At 47.1% G+C, this 17,596-nt stretch overlaps 1 protein-coding gene across 1 annotated transcript in view; it reads right to left on the reverse strand.

Moving 5' to 3' along the window:
• Window positions 1-918: 918 nt before the first annotated feature.
• The window catches only part of GRIN2B (glutamate ionotropic receptor NMDA type subunit 2B), a 219,272-nt gene continuing 202,594 nt past the window's right edge, over window positions 919-17,596 (reverse strand). Inside the window, exon 13 of the mRNA XM_026101026.2 lies at window positions 919-16,508. Coding sequence (XP_025956811.2) covers window positions 14,601-16,508 — 1,908 coding nt within the window. The 3' untranslated portion in view covers window positions 919-14,600. The remainder of the gene's footprint in view (window positions 16,509-17,596) is intronic.

Here is a 17,596-nt window from a genome sequence, read left to right on the forward strand (position 1 = left end):
AGCTTCCTTCCCTAAGGGAGAAACAGCCCTTTTCCTTCATATGCAAGGGCAAAAGGCTACAAAGGCATACTGTTCCTTACTGCAGGACAATCTTGCTGGCAAGATTTGATGGTGAGAAGACAGGACTAGAAGACAGGACAAGAGAGAAGAAGGGTAAGTAGACAGATACTCAATGGAGAAACAACCTAAATTTATAACTAATAATAAAAGCTTTGCAAGGCAGAGGAAAGTCAATCTCTCCATCCCCATAGGAGTCAGTAAGCAAAAGCAGATACTACACAGGATGGGAATTAGCAAAAGGCAGAGAAAGGCTAGTTCAGACCTAAATAAGCCAAGAAGTTGCTCCAGGATTTGAAGGTGTCTCATATGGGAAAGGACTATCCCCTTCTTTCCTCCACCAAAGGGTAGTGCCCCCATGGATCATCTTTCAGTCTTCTGTCATAGGCTCAGAATTCAAGAATCCACCAGCAGAGCCAGTCTGCACCACCACTGCCTCCAGTTTCTCCCTGCCCATTCCACCCAAAAAATCTTGACTTGAACAGAAGGCAAGATTTTTACTTATGCTTCTTTTTCTCCACACTACCAGAGGAGTAGTCTAGGCTGACCTTGAGTGATCACTTGTCTTTGCTGATTATCAGCCTTCTCTCTCAGTGTTGAACCAAGATTTTAAGCTATATAGTGTGCTGTCTCCTCTCTTTCAGTCCATGGGATAGAAGACACTCAGACAGAATGGGACAGGGGGAAACAGAGAAGGTTCCCTGCTGGCTGATGGGGCGCAGTTTAATGATTCAGTGGGAGATGAGAGCATGAGGGAAGGAAGATGAAATTCATATGCAGAAGGTTTGATTCACTGTGGTCCAAGGAACACTTTCAAGTTGGAATTGATAGAGCACCAGTTTCCCTGGGACACTCAGAAAACTGGCATCTTCTGTCCTCTCACAGTTCAAGGGACCATTCTCTTGCTGCACTGTAGAGTGGGATGGCTGCTACCACCTCCTTGAAGGCAATCTAGTGGTCCAGTGCCTTGCATAAGAGCTCACCAGGAGGCAAAGAGCACTAACACCCCATTTCATTCAGGAGAGAAGAGAACCACCACCATCATTTCTAAAAGGGACTGAAGTGCTGAGAGGGCATACTGTTCTGTCTGGGATTCAGAGAGGCAGACTGCTTCCTTTAAGACACCTGTAATTATTATTATTTTTTTTTTAAGAATGAAGAGCAATATATCCTGCGAAAGGAGAGTGCCTCATTTCCTCACTTGGGAGGAGACATGAAGATACTCCAGTTTAACTCCTGTGCCTCACATAACAAAAATCAAAACTTGTCAGCCCTCTCTTAATCTTTCATCTCCTTCACACCTGCATCCCCCGAACCGCAAACTCAATTACTCAAAAAGCATAAATCGAGCAGGAAAAAATCAGAAGAACTGTTAACACTTAAAAGCAATTCATGGTCATTTTTAATTTGCCTTTTGTCTTTTGAGCATTTGGGATTCATTCCGTTCATATTTTCAAGATTTTCTCCACAGCAGTTGGAGATAAAAGCTTCTTTTCTCATAAAATATGAGTTGTGATTTTTTCTTTTTTTTTACATAATCACAAGACTCCAGTAACGAAGACTAAAGAAAAACATCACGTATTATGAAACTTGTAGTAAAGGCCATGACAGTAGCATCCCTCTCTCACACACCACTGTTTCTCTCTCCCTCCTTTTCTCTCAACAACTAAACAAAAACACCCTCTGCACAGCTTTTATTCTTGATCATTTTATTTTGGTGGTTTTCATGCTACATAAAAATTAGTTTTTATATCAAAAATTATTCACAATATTTCCAAAATAGTTCAAGTTTTTTTTCCTTTTTGTGTTTTTTAAATATTTTTAATGTATTTTTTTTTTTTTTTTTTACTGCAGCTAGGGTTACAAAACATCCCATTTCCTCTCACCACCACCAATTCGCTGTCAGTTCCCTTTTACATTTGCATATGTAAAAAAAAAAAGAACAAAACCTTTTCTTAATCATTTACTTGAGAAATAAAAAGTCATTTGGCACTCATGTCTTTGTGGCTCTGATTTCACCAGTGGAGTGGCTGGAGGTGGGCACGTGTGTGCGTGTGTGTGCGTGCATGTGTGTGCGTAAAGGGGATGAGGAGGAGGCAAAAATTCAGGCAAAAATGGTCTCAGAAGTGGATAGGGAAACATTTGCTGTGTGCAACAGCCTGACGTGTGGCCATGTCCACCACAAAATACCAACAGCTCAAGAGAAGAGGAGGTAGCAGTGTTGGGCAGTAGAAGACTTACACTGGAGGCGAGTATTTCTTTTGGTTGATAGACTGAGTTCATCAAACGTGCTCTCAAAGCAAATGTACATTAGTTAGAAATCAAATACAGCAGACGCTGACCTGTGCCAGCTCTAGAGACGCTACCTGCCCCAACCCTAGTCGACATGACAGCCCTCCACTACTGCTCTCAGCCACATCCAGGTGCCAAAGGATGAAGGTGCTAGGCTTTCTCTCAGGCGTCACAACACTAGGATCTGGCCACATGCCCAGGCCCCCCACATTTAACCCTACTTAGTGATCTGTGGGGCTCCGCTCAGCCTCAGATGGCCTCGCCCAAGCCGAGGGTCAGCCCTATCCACTAACGGCTCAGGGACAGCGAAGAAGAGCAGCTCCGGCCCGTGAGGGGTCATGCATTTGTCCCCTTCCTTGGTGGGCCTCAGAGCCCCACTTACATTTTGGGGTGAGAGGGATTGTGGAGGGGGACCTCATACTAGGAGGAAGAAAAAAAGGGCGCTGAGAGGACAGCACAGGCCTTTCCAGCCACGCACTCCGGCTCAGCCAGCCTCCCTCCCTCTTTTCCATTTTTCCTCCTTTCCCCCACCTCCCAACCACACGTAGGTTGGTCGGTTTTCTTTCCCCCACCAACCCTACGGTCTGACCTGGCACCCACCGAAGTCAGAGGGCAGTCTCCCTTGAGCACCCACCACCTTCGGGTCCTGCCTGCCAGCAGCCTCAAGGCCCCTGCTCCAGGAATCGCCACGGAAACCACCGGGAAAAAAAAAACCTTTCTCCCTCCTTACTAGAGGGATCCAACACGATGGGAGCGGATAGGCCTTGAGGGCTCCCAGAGTCAGACACCCTCCCCCAAAAATGTCATGGGTCCTCAGCAAAGCACCTCTGGATTTTGCATTTCCTCCCAGGACGGGTGGTGGCTGGGGCCAGGGCTTGTGTTACCACTAGGGCATCACTTGTGGCAGCCACGTCTGAAAGGGGACAGCAGCGAGGCGAGCCCTGGGTAAGTCACCATTTTTGACAGCAGTGGTGGATCCACCACCCGAAAAGTCACCGTTCCTTGAGGGAGGGGACAGAGGGAGGGCTGTCACCGCCTGGCGAGGCCACTGCTGCCCTCCCACCGCGGCACAGCCTGCGTGTACCACATCACAGCGGCATTTGGGGCGACCGTAAAGGTCCCTGGAGTAATATGTACCTTTTAAGGGAAAAAACAAAAAAAAAAAAGGAAAAGAGAGGGAGTGTGAAAAAAAAACCCAAACACCCCTGCAGCTGTTAAATAGTTTGCCTTCTGTGACTCCACAGGGAAGTCCATTAAAAGCTACTTCCCAAAAGGCTGCTGCCTCTTCTATATACCAGCCTTTGCCTCCAATTACAGATGGTGCTTTGGTCACTGGCAAAGAGACGTTTCAAGATAGCCCTGCCATTCAGAAAAAACATTTACAAAGGAAAGACCCCAAACACAGCTGAACCATATAAACAATAACTGCACAGAACTGAGGTCTCAGAAAGTTGTATTGCTGAAAACACCTCCTTGCTCCCACTAAAAGGACTGCTTAAAACAAACAAACAAAAAAACCCCAACTAATCAACAAACTATTTTTTCCACATTAGAAATTTTGAAAATGCAAAGCTAAAAAGAGCAGTTTGCTGCATTTCTGACCACATGTGAGAGAGAGCCTGCTCCAAAGATAAGAAAAGCAACCAGACAGGCAAAGAGGCCTCCAAAGCTAGCAGCTTTCTGTGCTAACCTCCGCACTGATCAGCATCTAGTGAGAAGGTCATTTCCTACAGCACCTCTTGAAGGCTCCACCTTGCTAGGAGCTTTTAGGTGTATAGCATGTTGATAATAGTAATAATAATTAAAATACACACACACACATACACACACACTCATACACATATATCTCCTCTTCCATAAAAGACAAGCCTGGCAGAGCACAGGATACAATTTGATTGAGAGTAAAGAGTGGCTGAACATGGAAGAAAGCAGAAGAGGTGGATGGATATGCTCTGATGGAAGGAGTCACTGGAGGCCACAGATGCATTCTCTGTTACATGTTATATATATAAGTTTAAAAAAAAATCAAAGATGCCCAGTGACACCAACACTAGTGGGTTGGTTAAAAAGACTTAAGGTAGTGTAAATGATGAGGGCACTAGCCCCTGAGTGCTGCTCCTTCCTCATCTGACTAGTCATGATGTCTCTTCATGAGGTCCTGATTGTCTTTTCTGGCTTCTGGCAGAGGACAACAATGTCTTGTTCAGCAGTGTTGCAGTTCAGCCAGTTAAAGTGCTGTGCTGGTTGGCACTGTAGGGCCCTCCCAAAAGGTCAGCCTCTGTGATGCTACTGGTGTAGTGATCTCCCCTGGAAATGAATGGGATTGAGGATGGTTGCAGAAAGTTCACTACCTACCACCCTTCCTCGCCACGTAACTCCCTGCTTACAAGCTCCTCTGATGAAACTTAACTCTCCCAAGAGCTTGGGATTTTCAAGCTCCCTACCCAACTCCAGGTGGGAATGTGTTCTTCCGGGTAGTGGGCATGGGAGATCAATCCACCACAGCTTAGGTTTCCCCTATGTCTATCTGACCCAAGAGCAAGGAAGGAGAGGCTACTGCTTGCTTGCAAATAGAATTACAGTACTTGCATTGCCCTGGGAGGCAAAAGAAAAGCACCGGGGAGCCTCTTGTTTAAGTCACGGGACAGGATTTAACAAGTCTCTCCTGAAATACTTTACAGGTCAGTGAAGGATTGTCTTCCTGCTTCGCCTACCAGTTAAGGCCTAAGTAGGTAATGAGTGTGGCACGATGGTTTGAAAATATGGCACAGTGGATTCAGCACAGAAGTGAATGAATGCATGGGATGGGTTTCTGGTGCTGTATTCAAACCATCTGCAGGAGGAGTCTGTGTCCCAGCCTGGTCACTGATTCAGAGCTGGTCCTCCAGAGTCCTAACCACAGCAGCCATGCCAGGGCCTACCAGGTAAGCAAGAGCAATGGAAGGGCTGCCAAGGTACCTATGGGTACCCATCACCTGGCTTTAGCAGCATACAGCTTCATACACTTTTCGCTCAGCTCAAACACATGCGTACACACACATCCAAGCACACATACAGATACATATATAATGTGTGCAGGCTGCATAAATACACATACCAATATGAACCCACCCCTACCACCCCACAAGTAGACGCATGCAAGAAATACAAACAAGTAGCAATAGGCATGCAACATACACATGGGGATCTCAAGCAGAAGGAACCCCTCAAAGCTATGTTCAAGCATGGTGAGTTCCTGGGAGATGAAACCTGGCAAAATGCATTACAGGAAGAGGCCCACACAAGCAGGTGTATCCACACAGGACATTTTAGGCATCTAAACCCCTAAGTAGATGCTCAAAAATCCTTGAAATTCACAGGAGTTTAGCTGCCTAACTATGTGTATGGATCTAGTTCCAAGGCTTGGAGGAGGTGCAGAGGAAGAAAGCACAAGCCCAAGACTTCCATCTTATCCCCTTGACTAATTTTTGTCTGTTCTGGGGCAACTATAAAGGCAACATGGGACTCACCAGCTAGTGCCCGTGGGCTTTGATAGAAGTCTTATGGGATAGATGTGCTCTCTGCAAATGCATCATGCTTATGGCACATTGGTTAAGCAGAGGAAAAACAGGAAGGAGTTTGGTGACACTAAGCTGACCCACCAGTTCAGCCAAAAATTAATCTATGGGATGTCCTCCCAAGGAGATAGCTACCACACAGATGCATATGGTCAGGGTAGCACCAGATGGGCCCAGTGGTTTCTGATTTTGCTTATGCTTAGAGTTCTGCCAGGAGTCAATAAAATACACAAACTCATGCGTACACCTCCTCCCAGACTGACAGATATTTGCAGCTGTGTATTCACAAGTACACGGGCCATTGTGCAACATACTGAGAAAGCCATGACAAGGTCATAACAAGGGTACATGAGAGTGATGTCAACCCTGCTCACTCCTTTGAGGGGAGCACCATTCCCATGTGGCTGTGGTGGTTTCTCTCACCACAGGAATTGGAGATCCAGGCCTGCAACAGCAGCTGAGCAAGAGCTGGTAGCAGCAGCAGCTAGGAGAAGACTACTGCTCTGGATAACCTCAGGGCATGCTGACCCTTTCCATTGCTCCCTGCATGGCTCATATGCTTTCATACAGTACAGCTTGAAACCTCAGAAACTGTGGCACATGGCAGTACATATGCATACGCAGGGAGGCTGACTTGCCATTTCTCCAGCTGTGACTAGCAGACCCAGATGTCTTCAGGGATGAGCAGCCAAGGCAATTGCTGGCAGTCCCAACCTGTCTGGAGAATGGTGGGTTGGTGAAGTTCCTCTGAAATTCAGAGGAGCAATGATCCAAAAGGGACAAGGCAGGAAGGAAGTGTCCTGGCATCTGCCTGCAACCCTTACCAGTTTTACACTGTCCCTGCCTTCACATATTCACCAGGTCACACTCAAGTCACTTTCCTCTCTTACTAACACCAAGCTAGACCACAGAGCCTGCTCAGTCAGCTAGGGCCAATCACCAGCTCATACTGACTTGTCAGACAGAAAGGGATCAAATCCTACCAGCTGTTCATTCCCAGCTTTCTAACACCTCAGAACATCATGTAGGCATTTACAAACCACTGGCCTCAAGGAGATTAAGGAAGGTAGCCCTGTGCTTCTAAAAGATAGCTTACTTCTTCCCAGTAGCCTTGCTTGGTTCATATAGAGTAAAAGCAAACAGACTCTACTGAGTCGGACATGGTTCAACCTGAAGTGGATTAAAAGTATATCTGACTCTGCTCTGCATTCATCAGTTAGCTCCCCAGGAAGGAAATTATATTATCTCTCTTGGCCTTCTCAGAAAAGACAGTTTTGCTGCTTTCTTGCACTGGTTAATTTGCCAGACTGATTGTTTCTTTTTTCTTGAATGGGCAAGAGCAGAACACCACCTCAGTGAAAGCATCAGAAAAGCCAAAAATAGCTATCAAATACCATCTTCTAAAAATCTGGTCAGAGCTAGAATTTTCCAGGAAAAGAGAAACAGAGGCCTGCCCTCCATACCTTTTCTGCACAGCACTGCAGAGTCCAGTGAAGACAACAGAGCAACAAGACAGTAATAAGAAGAGCAGAGTGGGCAAACAGCCAGCATAAGTCATTCTGAGGAAAGAGGCGTAGAGATGAGATTGAAGAATCAGCATGAGCAAGATGGGAAATAAGTGCATAAGAGGCCAGGGAGATGAGGCAGTAAACTGCTGGAGAGACCAGAATAGCTGAAAATGAGGTCATACTTAGAGGATGGTCAGAAAGGGTCTAAAGGAGAGGAAGTAAAATGGACAAGAATTGCACAGAGGGTTCAAGACAATGCTGTCTCCCCACCCACTGGTACTGGGAAGGCCATGAAAAGAGGGCAATGGAAGAGCTGGTCAGGAGGAGATGAAGGCCCAGAGAAAGATCCCTGTAGTCCACATCATTAACAAAGGTTTTCTGCTGAGGTTCCAGAGAACAGACAATAGGGACCAGAGAAGAGAAATTAATCAAAGAGCAAAGCACATAGAGAAGGAAACAGCCCTGTGCCTCACACAAACAGTCCCTAGCAATCAACACAGCTTTTATTACAGGAAATTATTAACACCCTCTGCTACCCACCACCCCTCACCAATCCCAAGCCTCCCCTGTTTGGGGACCCTTTCTTGGCACACATACAACATCCAGATAAACTTTCCGAACCAGCAAAAGCAACCACTGAAACAACTTCAAACACCACAGACCAATAAAACCACAATTTAGAAGTTAACTTTCCCAACCCTCCCCCCATGCCATTATTTAATAAGGAAATACTGTACAGATATAAAAACCACCCTTTTCCCAACCTGAATATAATTGCTTGAATTAATTTCTGTACATATATACACATGTATTTACACAATAATGCTGCAGTCAAGAAAGCAGATGATGTAAAAGTCACAAAGTGAATACATAAATTAAATAACTACCAGCAGAACACTAGGAAAGGTCACGTTGTTCCTACTTGGCAAAAATGCATTGTGGGACAGAGTCACTAAGCATACTGCAATGTACCGTGTGTGTGTATGTGTGTGTGTGTGTGTCTGTGTCTGTGTACAGGCATGCAAGCCTCACAGCTTCCTGCTGCATAAGGCTTGTTCACATGTATGTCATTTCCCCATTATGTCTCAAACGTGTGCATGTGCCAGAGCAACCCCTGTCCCACCATGTGGAGTTCATCTGACCTGTTCGAGTGCATACTGGTGTTTGCTGTGTCAACCTTTAATGGCAGGAGGCCAGCAGGTTAAGAGATCTGTAACTACTAATGCATCACAGAGATCTTCCTTTACCTCAGCAGTCAGAGGACTGTACCCTTGGCATCAGCAGACGTGAGTCCTGCTCTCTGTGACGCAGTTTCACTGCCTTTTTCTACACACAAGCAGATTCATTCTGTGTCAGTTCTGTTGTCGGTAATGACAGAAGGGTGCCAGAATTCACTCAAATGGCATGGCTAGAAGAGCAATTTGGGATGCTCAAGAGATGAAGAAAGAACTCAAAGCCAATTGCAAGGTGATTTTTTTTGTTGTTGTCATTGTTATTCTAATGCCAGACACCCAGGTCTGTCTGCAGTCAGCCCCAGGGAGTTCCAGGGAGCCCATGATGAAAATGGAGCTATAGCATTTGTATTGCCAGTGAGGCAGTCAGCGCCCCAGCTTGCCTTTGAGGGGGGAGAAGGGAGGGAGGCACAGGGAAGTATAGGTGGGTGAATGCAGCGAGGGTCTATGGCTTGGAAATCTATTTGGCTGCAAATTGAAAATAAGCCCTTGTGGGGACGACAGTTGAGTCCCACTAGTTACTATCTTGATGTGCCCTGCAGCATCCAGCAGCATGGTAGGTGTGTTCCACGTGGACACGCCAGGTGTGTTCAGCAGCAGGGAAGCATTTATGGGAAAGAGTGGGTGCGGACAGGGATCGCAGCTTGGAGTCCATCCCCATGTGTTGTCAGCCATCCAGTTCCTTTCTCACACACAGCTCCCATGGACTCCTGTAGTGAGCCAGGCATATGCCACAGAGAGGCAGCATAACCGGACCCTACGCTTTGCCAGCTTGGATTGAGCAGGAAAGGTGGAGTATAATTCCTTAGAGCGATGGCACAGTCAGCCAGCACAAAGTCCCTTCATCAACACTCCTCATCTTTTTCCCATCCCCTTTCTCTTTTCTTTTTGGCAACCAAAAATACGTGGGGAAGTGCAACCTCCCACCCTTCTCCATGGGAAGGGCTCATCAAAGGTTGCTTGACTGGAGTGGAGGATGTGTGAAAAACCTAAGTCTGATCATTGGCTGTGTTCCCAGGCTTGCTTCCATCTGTTGATAAGCAATGGAGGTGGGAGGATATGCCACATTTGATAGAAAGCTCTAAAGCAAAGACCTGCCTATAAAGATCCCTGAGGTATCTCTGATCACTTTAACCTGTCACCACCATCATATGTTTTCTGTCTCCCCCTCTCTCTTTTGCTGGCAATGTTGCTGTGAGAAACAACCCTGATTTGAAGGTACAAAGGGGCTTTATTCAAGATGGATGTTAGTGTCTTCTTGGAGTGAGAAGCTCAACATCAGCATGCATTGCTGAAGAAGTCAGAAGCAAAGAGGCCCATCCTGGCAACTCTAACTCCTTCAACAAATCCTTCAGGACATCACAGAGGAATCTTCCTCCCCCTATGCAATGGAAATTGAAGTATCAATTTCCAGTGAGCAAAGTTCATACTTGCATATTGCTGAGCAGTTTGAACCCACTAGGGTTCTCGCTTGGAGAATTCTGACGGAGCATGCTGGATATCAGAGAGAACAGGATGATTTTTTGCTGAGGAGGTGGGGCCGGTGTGCTTCATTGTCTCGACTGACAACAAGTCCTGACTGCAGCTTTTCTTCCCTATTTATGATGTGACATGACAAGTTCTGATATTGCCCTCGCTGGAAGGCATGGTAGGAGACAAAGTGCCACACCAGCCTGTGTTGTGTCATGCTACAGTAAAAAGCTGGTGTGAGTACTCCAAGAAGGTTTATTATATGGAGATCCATGGCTGCAAGTTCTACCTGCCGGCTGCTTCCACTGCGCATGGCACATTTCTGATGGTTTTGGAATATTTCCTCCTCCGTCTCCTTCTCCTCACATCCTCCTTCAGCTGAGTACATACACTCCAGTGCCACTTCAGAAGAGCACGGCTCATGCAAATACCTCTCAGAGAGCCATGCCTGGGGCTACAGTGAGGAGGCAAATGTCAGAAACATTGCCAAAGGCGCCTAATCTTTCCCAGGAGGCTGGCTGCAAATATATAGTAGAGGTCACCAAACTGTAGAGGACGCAATGGGTTTTGCTCATTTTTCTTGTGTGCAGAAACTTTCAGAGAGGGAAAATGTTCCCAGCCACTGCCCCAGAAAATACTGGTGTTTCTACAGGAGAGAGAGAGAAATGGCAAGGGAGAGATATGGAATTTTGTCAGGCTCTCATATGAAATCCCATTCTTTTTTGGACAGGTAATAAACAGCACATGGGTGGTATTCTAGTATAGACGACACCTGCTGCTAATATTACCTGATTGATTCACTTGAATACTTAGAATGAAAATACACCAAATCTAAAATTCTAAATATATAATCAGAGTTTAATAACATCATTGATTTATTTCTGGATTATGAATTACACCCTCCCCCTCCCAACCCCTCCCCTTCACCTCTGTCCCAAAACTTCTTGACCTGTTAGAACTAAAATAAACAAAGCAACCAGAAAAGATCGCTTATAGGAGAAAGGATTAACCTGATGGACACATGGCCTAATCTATTATGGGAGAAGGCAAAACACCAGACTCCTGCAGTTAGACCAGTAGTTCAGTCCAGAATTTCCAATCCTTCTTTTCTGGTTGCCCTAGAGCATTCATTTGAGTGGTTTGTGGCACAGTTAATATTTGCAGAGCACTCAGAGTGTTAACAGTGCTACACAGTATCAACACTAGATAATGATTTTGGCAAACTGTCATTTGCCAATCAGTGGAACAAGGGACAGACCAGTTCGGAGAAAATATGAACCAACTTTCACCCCGAAACACAAAAATCAGAACCTTTAAGAAGAGATTTGAAAAAAGTTCCATTAACTTCTTTTTGGTTTGTTTTCGGCTTAATTTCCCTGCAGAGCCACCCTCCAGGTTTCCTCGTTCCAGGTGGGGAGGGACGGAAAGTACTGAAATAACCACCAAAGAGATTAGCTGCCCTTGCCAGCTGTCAAGTTCCCCCCCCCCCCCCCAAGCCCTTAGGAAATACCAGAAATTCTCACGAGCTTTCCCAGGTCCAAGATTTCTAAACCAAAGTAGCACTGGAGAAGTCTCTTAATGTCAAGTGATGGTCCAACCTGAGCGGCCAACTTGATGGTTCACCCCACCACTATCAAGACAGCGTAATGCCTTGAGGCCCAAACTCCACAGAGAGATGCTGGTACAGAGAGTTTTTATGCAAAAAGGATTTGGGGGTGTTCCCATCATAACATGAAACCCTGCTGGCAAGGCTTGAAGTGACGTTCCGGCGTCTTCCTTTCATGAAGATAAAGGTGACGGGGCGATACGGGGGGCCTCGGGGGAACACAACACACATGATTTTCTCTCTCTCTCATTTTTTTTCCTCATTCATACGGCCTCGACCCGCGTAAACCGCTTCCAAAAACGCAGCCTGAAAAGTCGTAGAAAACAAACAGAACGGAAACAAACTCCCCCCCTCCCACCCCACGACCTGAATATTCACGAGAAGAGAAACACCAATTTATACAAAAACGCATTAAAAAAGAAATATTTACAAATGAAAGGAACGCCTTCTTGGTGGCCACTGTCAGAGGCATCTGACAAGCTGCCGTGTGTTCTGGATTGCAGATCGCTCTGTTAATTTGTTTGGTTTCTTTTTTTTTTTTTTCTTTTTTGTCCTTGTAATGAGAGAAGAGGGAAAGAATAAGAAATTCCCTTACCCCGAAGACTAACGGGTGGCATTACAAAGACTCTCTCCCTCTTCTCTCCTTAATTTCCTCCATGAAATCTAAGGAAATATTCCCCTCACCAACCCTGCCCACCCTCTCCTCACACTCTTACTTTACAGGCAAATCCCACCCTCTCCCCGCCCCAGCTTTAAAAAATAAATTAATAAATAGGTAAATAAATAAAAGGCCTTCTGTTGGCTTAGAAAGATAAAATCAACCAGGGTGTGGTGAGGAATGAGAGAGAGGTGGCTTTCAGCTCCAAGAAATGTGGCTCATAAAGAAATGGCTGCCATCTCTGTTTAGCGTCAGTCCCCAGGAGCGTCCCCATGCCATTAACACAGGGCTCTTTCAACCCTCCCCCTGGGGAGCCATGGTCATTAAGACACTGTGACAGACCCAGGAAAAACAGGAGGGACTTTGCCACATGTTTCAGGATGGGAGAGGTCAGCCAACACTCCCACCTCAGATTCTCTGGGAAAAGAAGACGAATGAAAGGGAAGTTCAACTTCTCACTCCTACCATTGCTTCCCTTCGTTTAGTTTAACTTGCATCTAAAATGATACAATGGAAAGAAAAAACACTCTTACTGATACTAGGTGCACCAGGAAAGCTGTCACTACAACTGCAGGGATGGAAAACCCTAGGCTATTCCAGCTTTGCACCTGTGCTAGTATCTCTCTCTCACATGCAGATGCACACATACATGTACACACACATCTCAGCCTTGCACGTCTTGTCTTCAGCCTCAGCACAAGTTTCTGTGCTCTCTGGCATTTATTCAAGTCCATCTTCTCCCAGGAAGACAAGCCATATACTTTCCCTGTACATTCAATAGTAAATATACATATATATTCCCCATGGGTGCGCACACCCTCCTCTCCTTTCCACTTGTGCAAGGAGGCATTGAAACAGTCCACCAACATTACCACAACCACACGCACCCTTCATAGCATGTTTCTTCTCCAGCACCTTGCCAGTGTTGGCAGAGGGCACCCTGTTCCTCTTGTTTCAACCTGCTGGCCAAGGGTAGGGAGGGCAGAAAGATGAAACCTTTCTTTGTCCTGCCTTCCTTGCCAAAAGGATGTGCCAAAACAGGCTTGGTGTCCCCTGAAGCAACAGTGACAAATCTCCCCATCTTTGCCCTGTACTCTTTAGCTCTGTTCCACTGTGTTTGTTATCCAGACACCTTATAGGATTGTGGGTTTATTTTGCTTTCTCCACAGACATTTCAAGTATAAAGTTATTGTATATACTCGCGTATAGGCTTACCCATATTATACACTGCTCCCACCCTTGAAGTATGTCACAACTAGCGAGCAATTCATAGCTAGCAAACTAGCCCTGTTCCTCTATCCCCAGGATCCTGTCATTTCAGTGCAAACCAGCATCCTCTGTCAGAGCTCCCAGAAGCCTCCCTGATTCCAAGGTTGCTTTCCCACACTCAGAGCCCACCTCCTTTCCAACTCTCCCACTGGTCTGTCACAGATCCGATGGCTGTAATAGTCATAATGAAACCACTAGCCAGACCTGCAGACAACCCTTCTCATCTCCCACCTCCCACATCCCCCAGCAAACAATTCAAAATGTTAGCGTAAAATTTCTCAGCATATACGCAAATATATATATAATATATATATATTTCAGCCCTAAACCCCCATAGTCTTCACAAAATAATGTAACGAGAACCTCAGAATAGCTAACATGTAAGTGCATCATCAGGTTAGTTGTGTTATTCCTCCTTCACTTTCTCCACATCTTCAAACGTTACTCTTTTCTAGGCAGTTTTAGGAAGAGTTGCCTGAGCAAGCATATTTTCCTGCATGTCCATTACACTGCTTCTGCTGTCTCCTCCTGCTACACACACGTGTGCGTGCACATGCCTTTCTCTGATGGGAGCCAGTGAGAGTGAAACACTAGAGTCACTGTCGCTCCCGCTCACCCCACCCCTTCTCTGCCTTTTTTTTCCCCGCCCCATGAAACCACGAGCGAGGATATCCAACTCTGACGTCACTGTAAAGTGCAATGGCCAGGAATGGAGGAGAATGGAAGGAGCGAGAACATGGAAAAAGAGATAAAAGGGGAAGGGTGGGGAAGGGGAGGAGGAAGAGGGGAAACCAAAGAGGTGGCACTTGTCACCAGTGCTGCCCTACACAGAACTCCAGTATCCCACAAACTAAGGACGATCCGGGAGAGTAGCTGATGGGATTGATCCCACCCCACCCTCCCACGCTCCACATCCACCCCTAGTTCCTCCCCGCGTTCTTCCCCTCTCACTCAAACATCAGACTCAATACTGGAGAGTTTCTCATAAACATGCCCGTTGCTGGAGCCATTGAAAGCCCTGGGGTTTTTGTTGTTAGGCACACAGGGGTTGGACTGGTTCCCTATACAGATGTCCTTCTGGAAACGGGCTGGCACAGCCCCGTGAAGGGCTGAAACCACCGGCTTGTTGGTGGTGACAATGGCTCGGAAGTCTGGCCTGGCTTTGGGCCCTCCTGCCACCACAGGCTGCCTGAAGAAATAAGATTTGCTGCCGTGGAGCAAGCATTGGTCATCCCCAAAAGTGGGGATGAAAGGGTTTTGAGTGACCCGGTCAGGGTAGAGCGACTTGCTGAGCATGTAACCCCCGCTGCTGCCGGGGTTGTTGTGGTGGTGGTAGCTGGTGGCGGGCACTGAGGACTTGTTGTTGGCAAAGGTGGTCTCACTGGCTGGCATCTCAAACATGTGGGCGTAGGGGCTCCCCTCCAAAAAGCGGCCCTTGTCCTTGAGGCTGACGCTGCGGGGTGCCAGGGCTGAATCATCCTTCTGCAGGTCCACAAAGGTGTCGTAGGAGTGCTGCCGACGGAGCTTGTTGCGGTTCTTCTTCTGCACCTTGGAGGCAGAATTGGAAGGGCTCTGAGGATATTTGGAGGAGGATGTGGCGCTGGTGGCCACGGGCACAGGAGCAGGTGGCTGGTCCAGCTCTTGGAGCGAGTTGTCCTCACTGATGTCGTAAAGGTTGCCTGACTTCTTGCAGGCCTCACACCGGATGCAGGCCTGGCGGGTGGAGTTCTGCCCCACGACTGCCGGGGTATAGTTGTGCAGCTTAGAAGGGCAACCACGGCAGAAATTAGCCCCAGGCCGGTCCTCCCAGTCTAGGTTGGTAAGGTTCTTCTCCCATGGCGCTGGAACTCCACTCACAACACCATGCTTGTGCTCGTTGCCTCCACTGAATTCCCCCGAGCCGTGCTTGTGGTGGGCCCTGTTGGTGCAGGACCCACCACCTCCTCCTACCGTGTCACGCTTAAACTCATCTCCCCGCTCTTTGTAGATATCCGTCAGGTCCACATGTTCCCAGTGCGGTGAGTTCTCTTTTGCCCGAAACTGGTCCAGGTAGAAGTCCCGTAGCCCTTCCTTATCCCTGAAGTAGCGTTTGTGGTCGGGCGAGCGGGGTGGGCGCCGGCGGTAGGCCAGCTCTATCTCGTCAAACTCCCGCCGGGACTTGGCAGAGGCTGGGCGCTTCTTCAGGCTGTCCTTGTACTGCTGCTTCCGCCGCTTGGCTGCATTGCCCTCAATGTTGCCATAGGTGACTGTGTGGGTGGAAATGTCAGAGACATCTGAGCGGATCAGGTCATCGTGGGCCCCACTGCCCCCGTAGCGGTCACTCTTGAAGGAGAACTTGCCATAGAGGTCACCCAGCTGGCTGTGCTTGGCAGGGGGCAACCCCAGGTCCAAGGGCTTCTTCCCGATGGACCGCGACTGGGCGTTGAAGGGCGGGTTGTCACAGTCGTAGAGCCCGTCGATGGAGCTGGTGCTGCCAATGCTGTGGGGGCGGTGGTGGTGGTGGTAGTGGTCCTGATACACATTGCTGTCCTTCAGCTGGAGGTTGCCGAAGGTCCTTTCCACCTCACTAATATAGTCACTAAAGAGGTTCTCCTCGCAAGGGGGGTTGTTGTAGGACTTGCAGTCCGAGTGGGTGAAACTGCGGCGGTGCTCAGAGATATCATAGACCGATGACTCACGGCGGATGAAGTCCAGGGCACTCTGCGGTGAGCCATTGACACCTGACAGGTTGGCCATGTTCTTGGCTGTCCGAAGCAGGCGGAGGATGTTGGAATGGGTGTTGTTCATAGTCGCCGTGGGGGAGTTCATTGCTGACTGGCGTTCCTCAATGGCCACACCATGGATGCAGCTGTAGATACCCTGAAATGAGAGGAAGCAGGAAAGTGAGTGCTCCTGCAGAGAATACGAGAGGTGCTGGGAAGCACAATGCACAGCAACAGCGCATTCTTGTGGGACAGCAAAACTTGTCAACCTTCCATCACAAAGCACAGTCAAATGAAATGCAATCAGATGTGCACTACTAGCCTTTCCTTTTCTGCCCTTCTCTTTTGCTTCCTCACATTTTTTCCTTCTCCTCCTTTTCTCTTCCTCTCCTTTGCTTCATGTCGTATCGGCATGATGCAGGCATACCTGCTAGCATCCGTAAGGGTTATTCAAATTTAATAGGTGTAATATGGAATTGAAAATGGAGAAATAATATTCTTGGGAAGTAAAGCATCAAGATAAGACCAAGGATTCTGTGTGGATGAGAGGAAGTAAGTCTTTTTGGCCCTTGAAATTCATCTGGACATCAGTGAATCAATGAGACAGGAGCTTGCTTAAAAAGGGTTCATTTGTCATAAACCTAGCTACATTATTCACCAGCACAGATTAGAAAATGAAACACAGAGAAAGAGCAGGATTGCCAAATGGGTATTTAAGTCTTTTGCATATGGTGGAGTGAGGTAAAATAGAATTTTTAATTACCTTCAGTTAAATTTAACAGTGATAACAGACTCCAAATTGACATCCCTGAAAGTCCTCTGTTCAACCTCAAATCAGACAGCAGCCGTGCCTAATCCCTCCACATTACCCACTAGCTCACTTCATCCATGACACAGACTGTTTGCAAGGGCCATTCTCAGAAGCAGAAGAAAAGGGGGTCATTTATCCCCTGGCCTGCCAAATGGCGCCTGCTGATTAATGTCAGCTGTGAAATGGACACGACCACATCATGTTATCATTTTATCTCAGCAGCTAGAATATGATTAACTCTTTATAGAGATTTTGCCAACCTGGACCAGGTCTGACAGGTAATTCCAAAGTGAAAGAATCTGTATTCTGCTAAGGATCACCAAATTTCATCTCCTCCATCTCATTTCTAGACTAAAGCAGGATGGAAACTAACAATATAGAAAAAAGGCTGTGTCCCCACGTTCAAAAGGCTTTGTCATTTCTCCTCCACAATA

Source organism: Dromaius novaehollandiae, chromosome 1, assembly GCF_036370855.1.
Source record: "Dromaius novaehollandiae isolate bDroNov1 chromosome 1, bDroNov1.hap1, whole genome shotgun sequence".
Classification (NCBI taxonomy): domain Eukaryota; kingdom Metazoa; phylum Chordata; class Aves; order Casuariiformes; family Dromaiidae; genus Dromaius; species Dromaius novaehollandiae.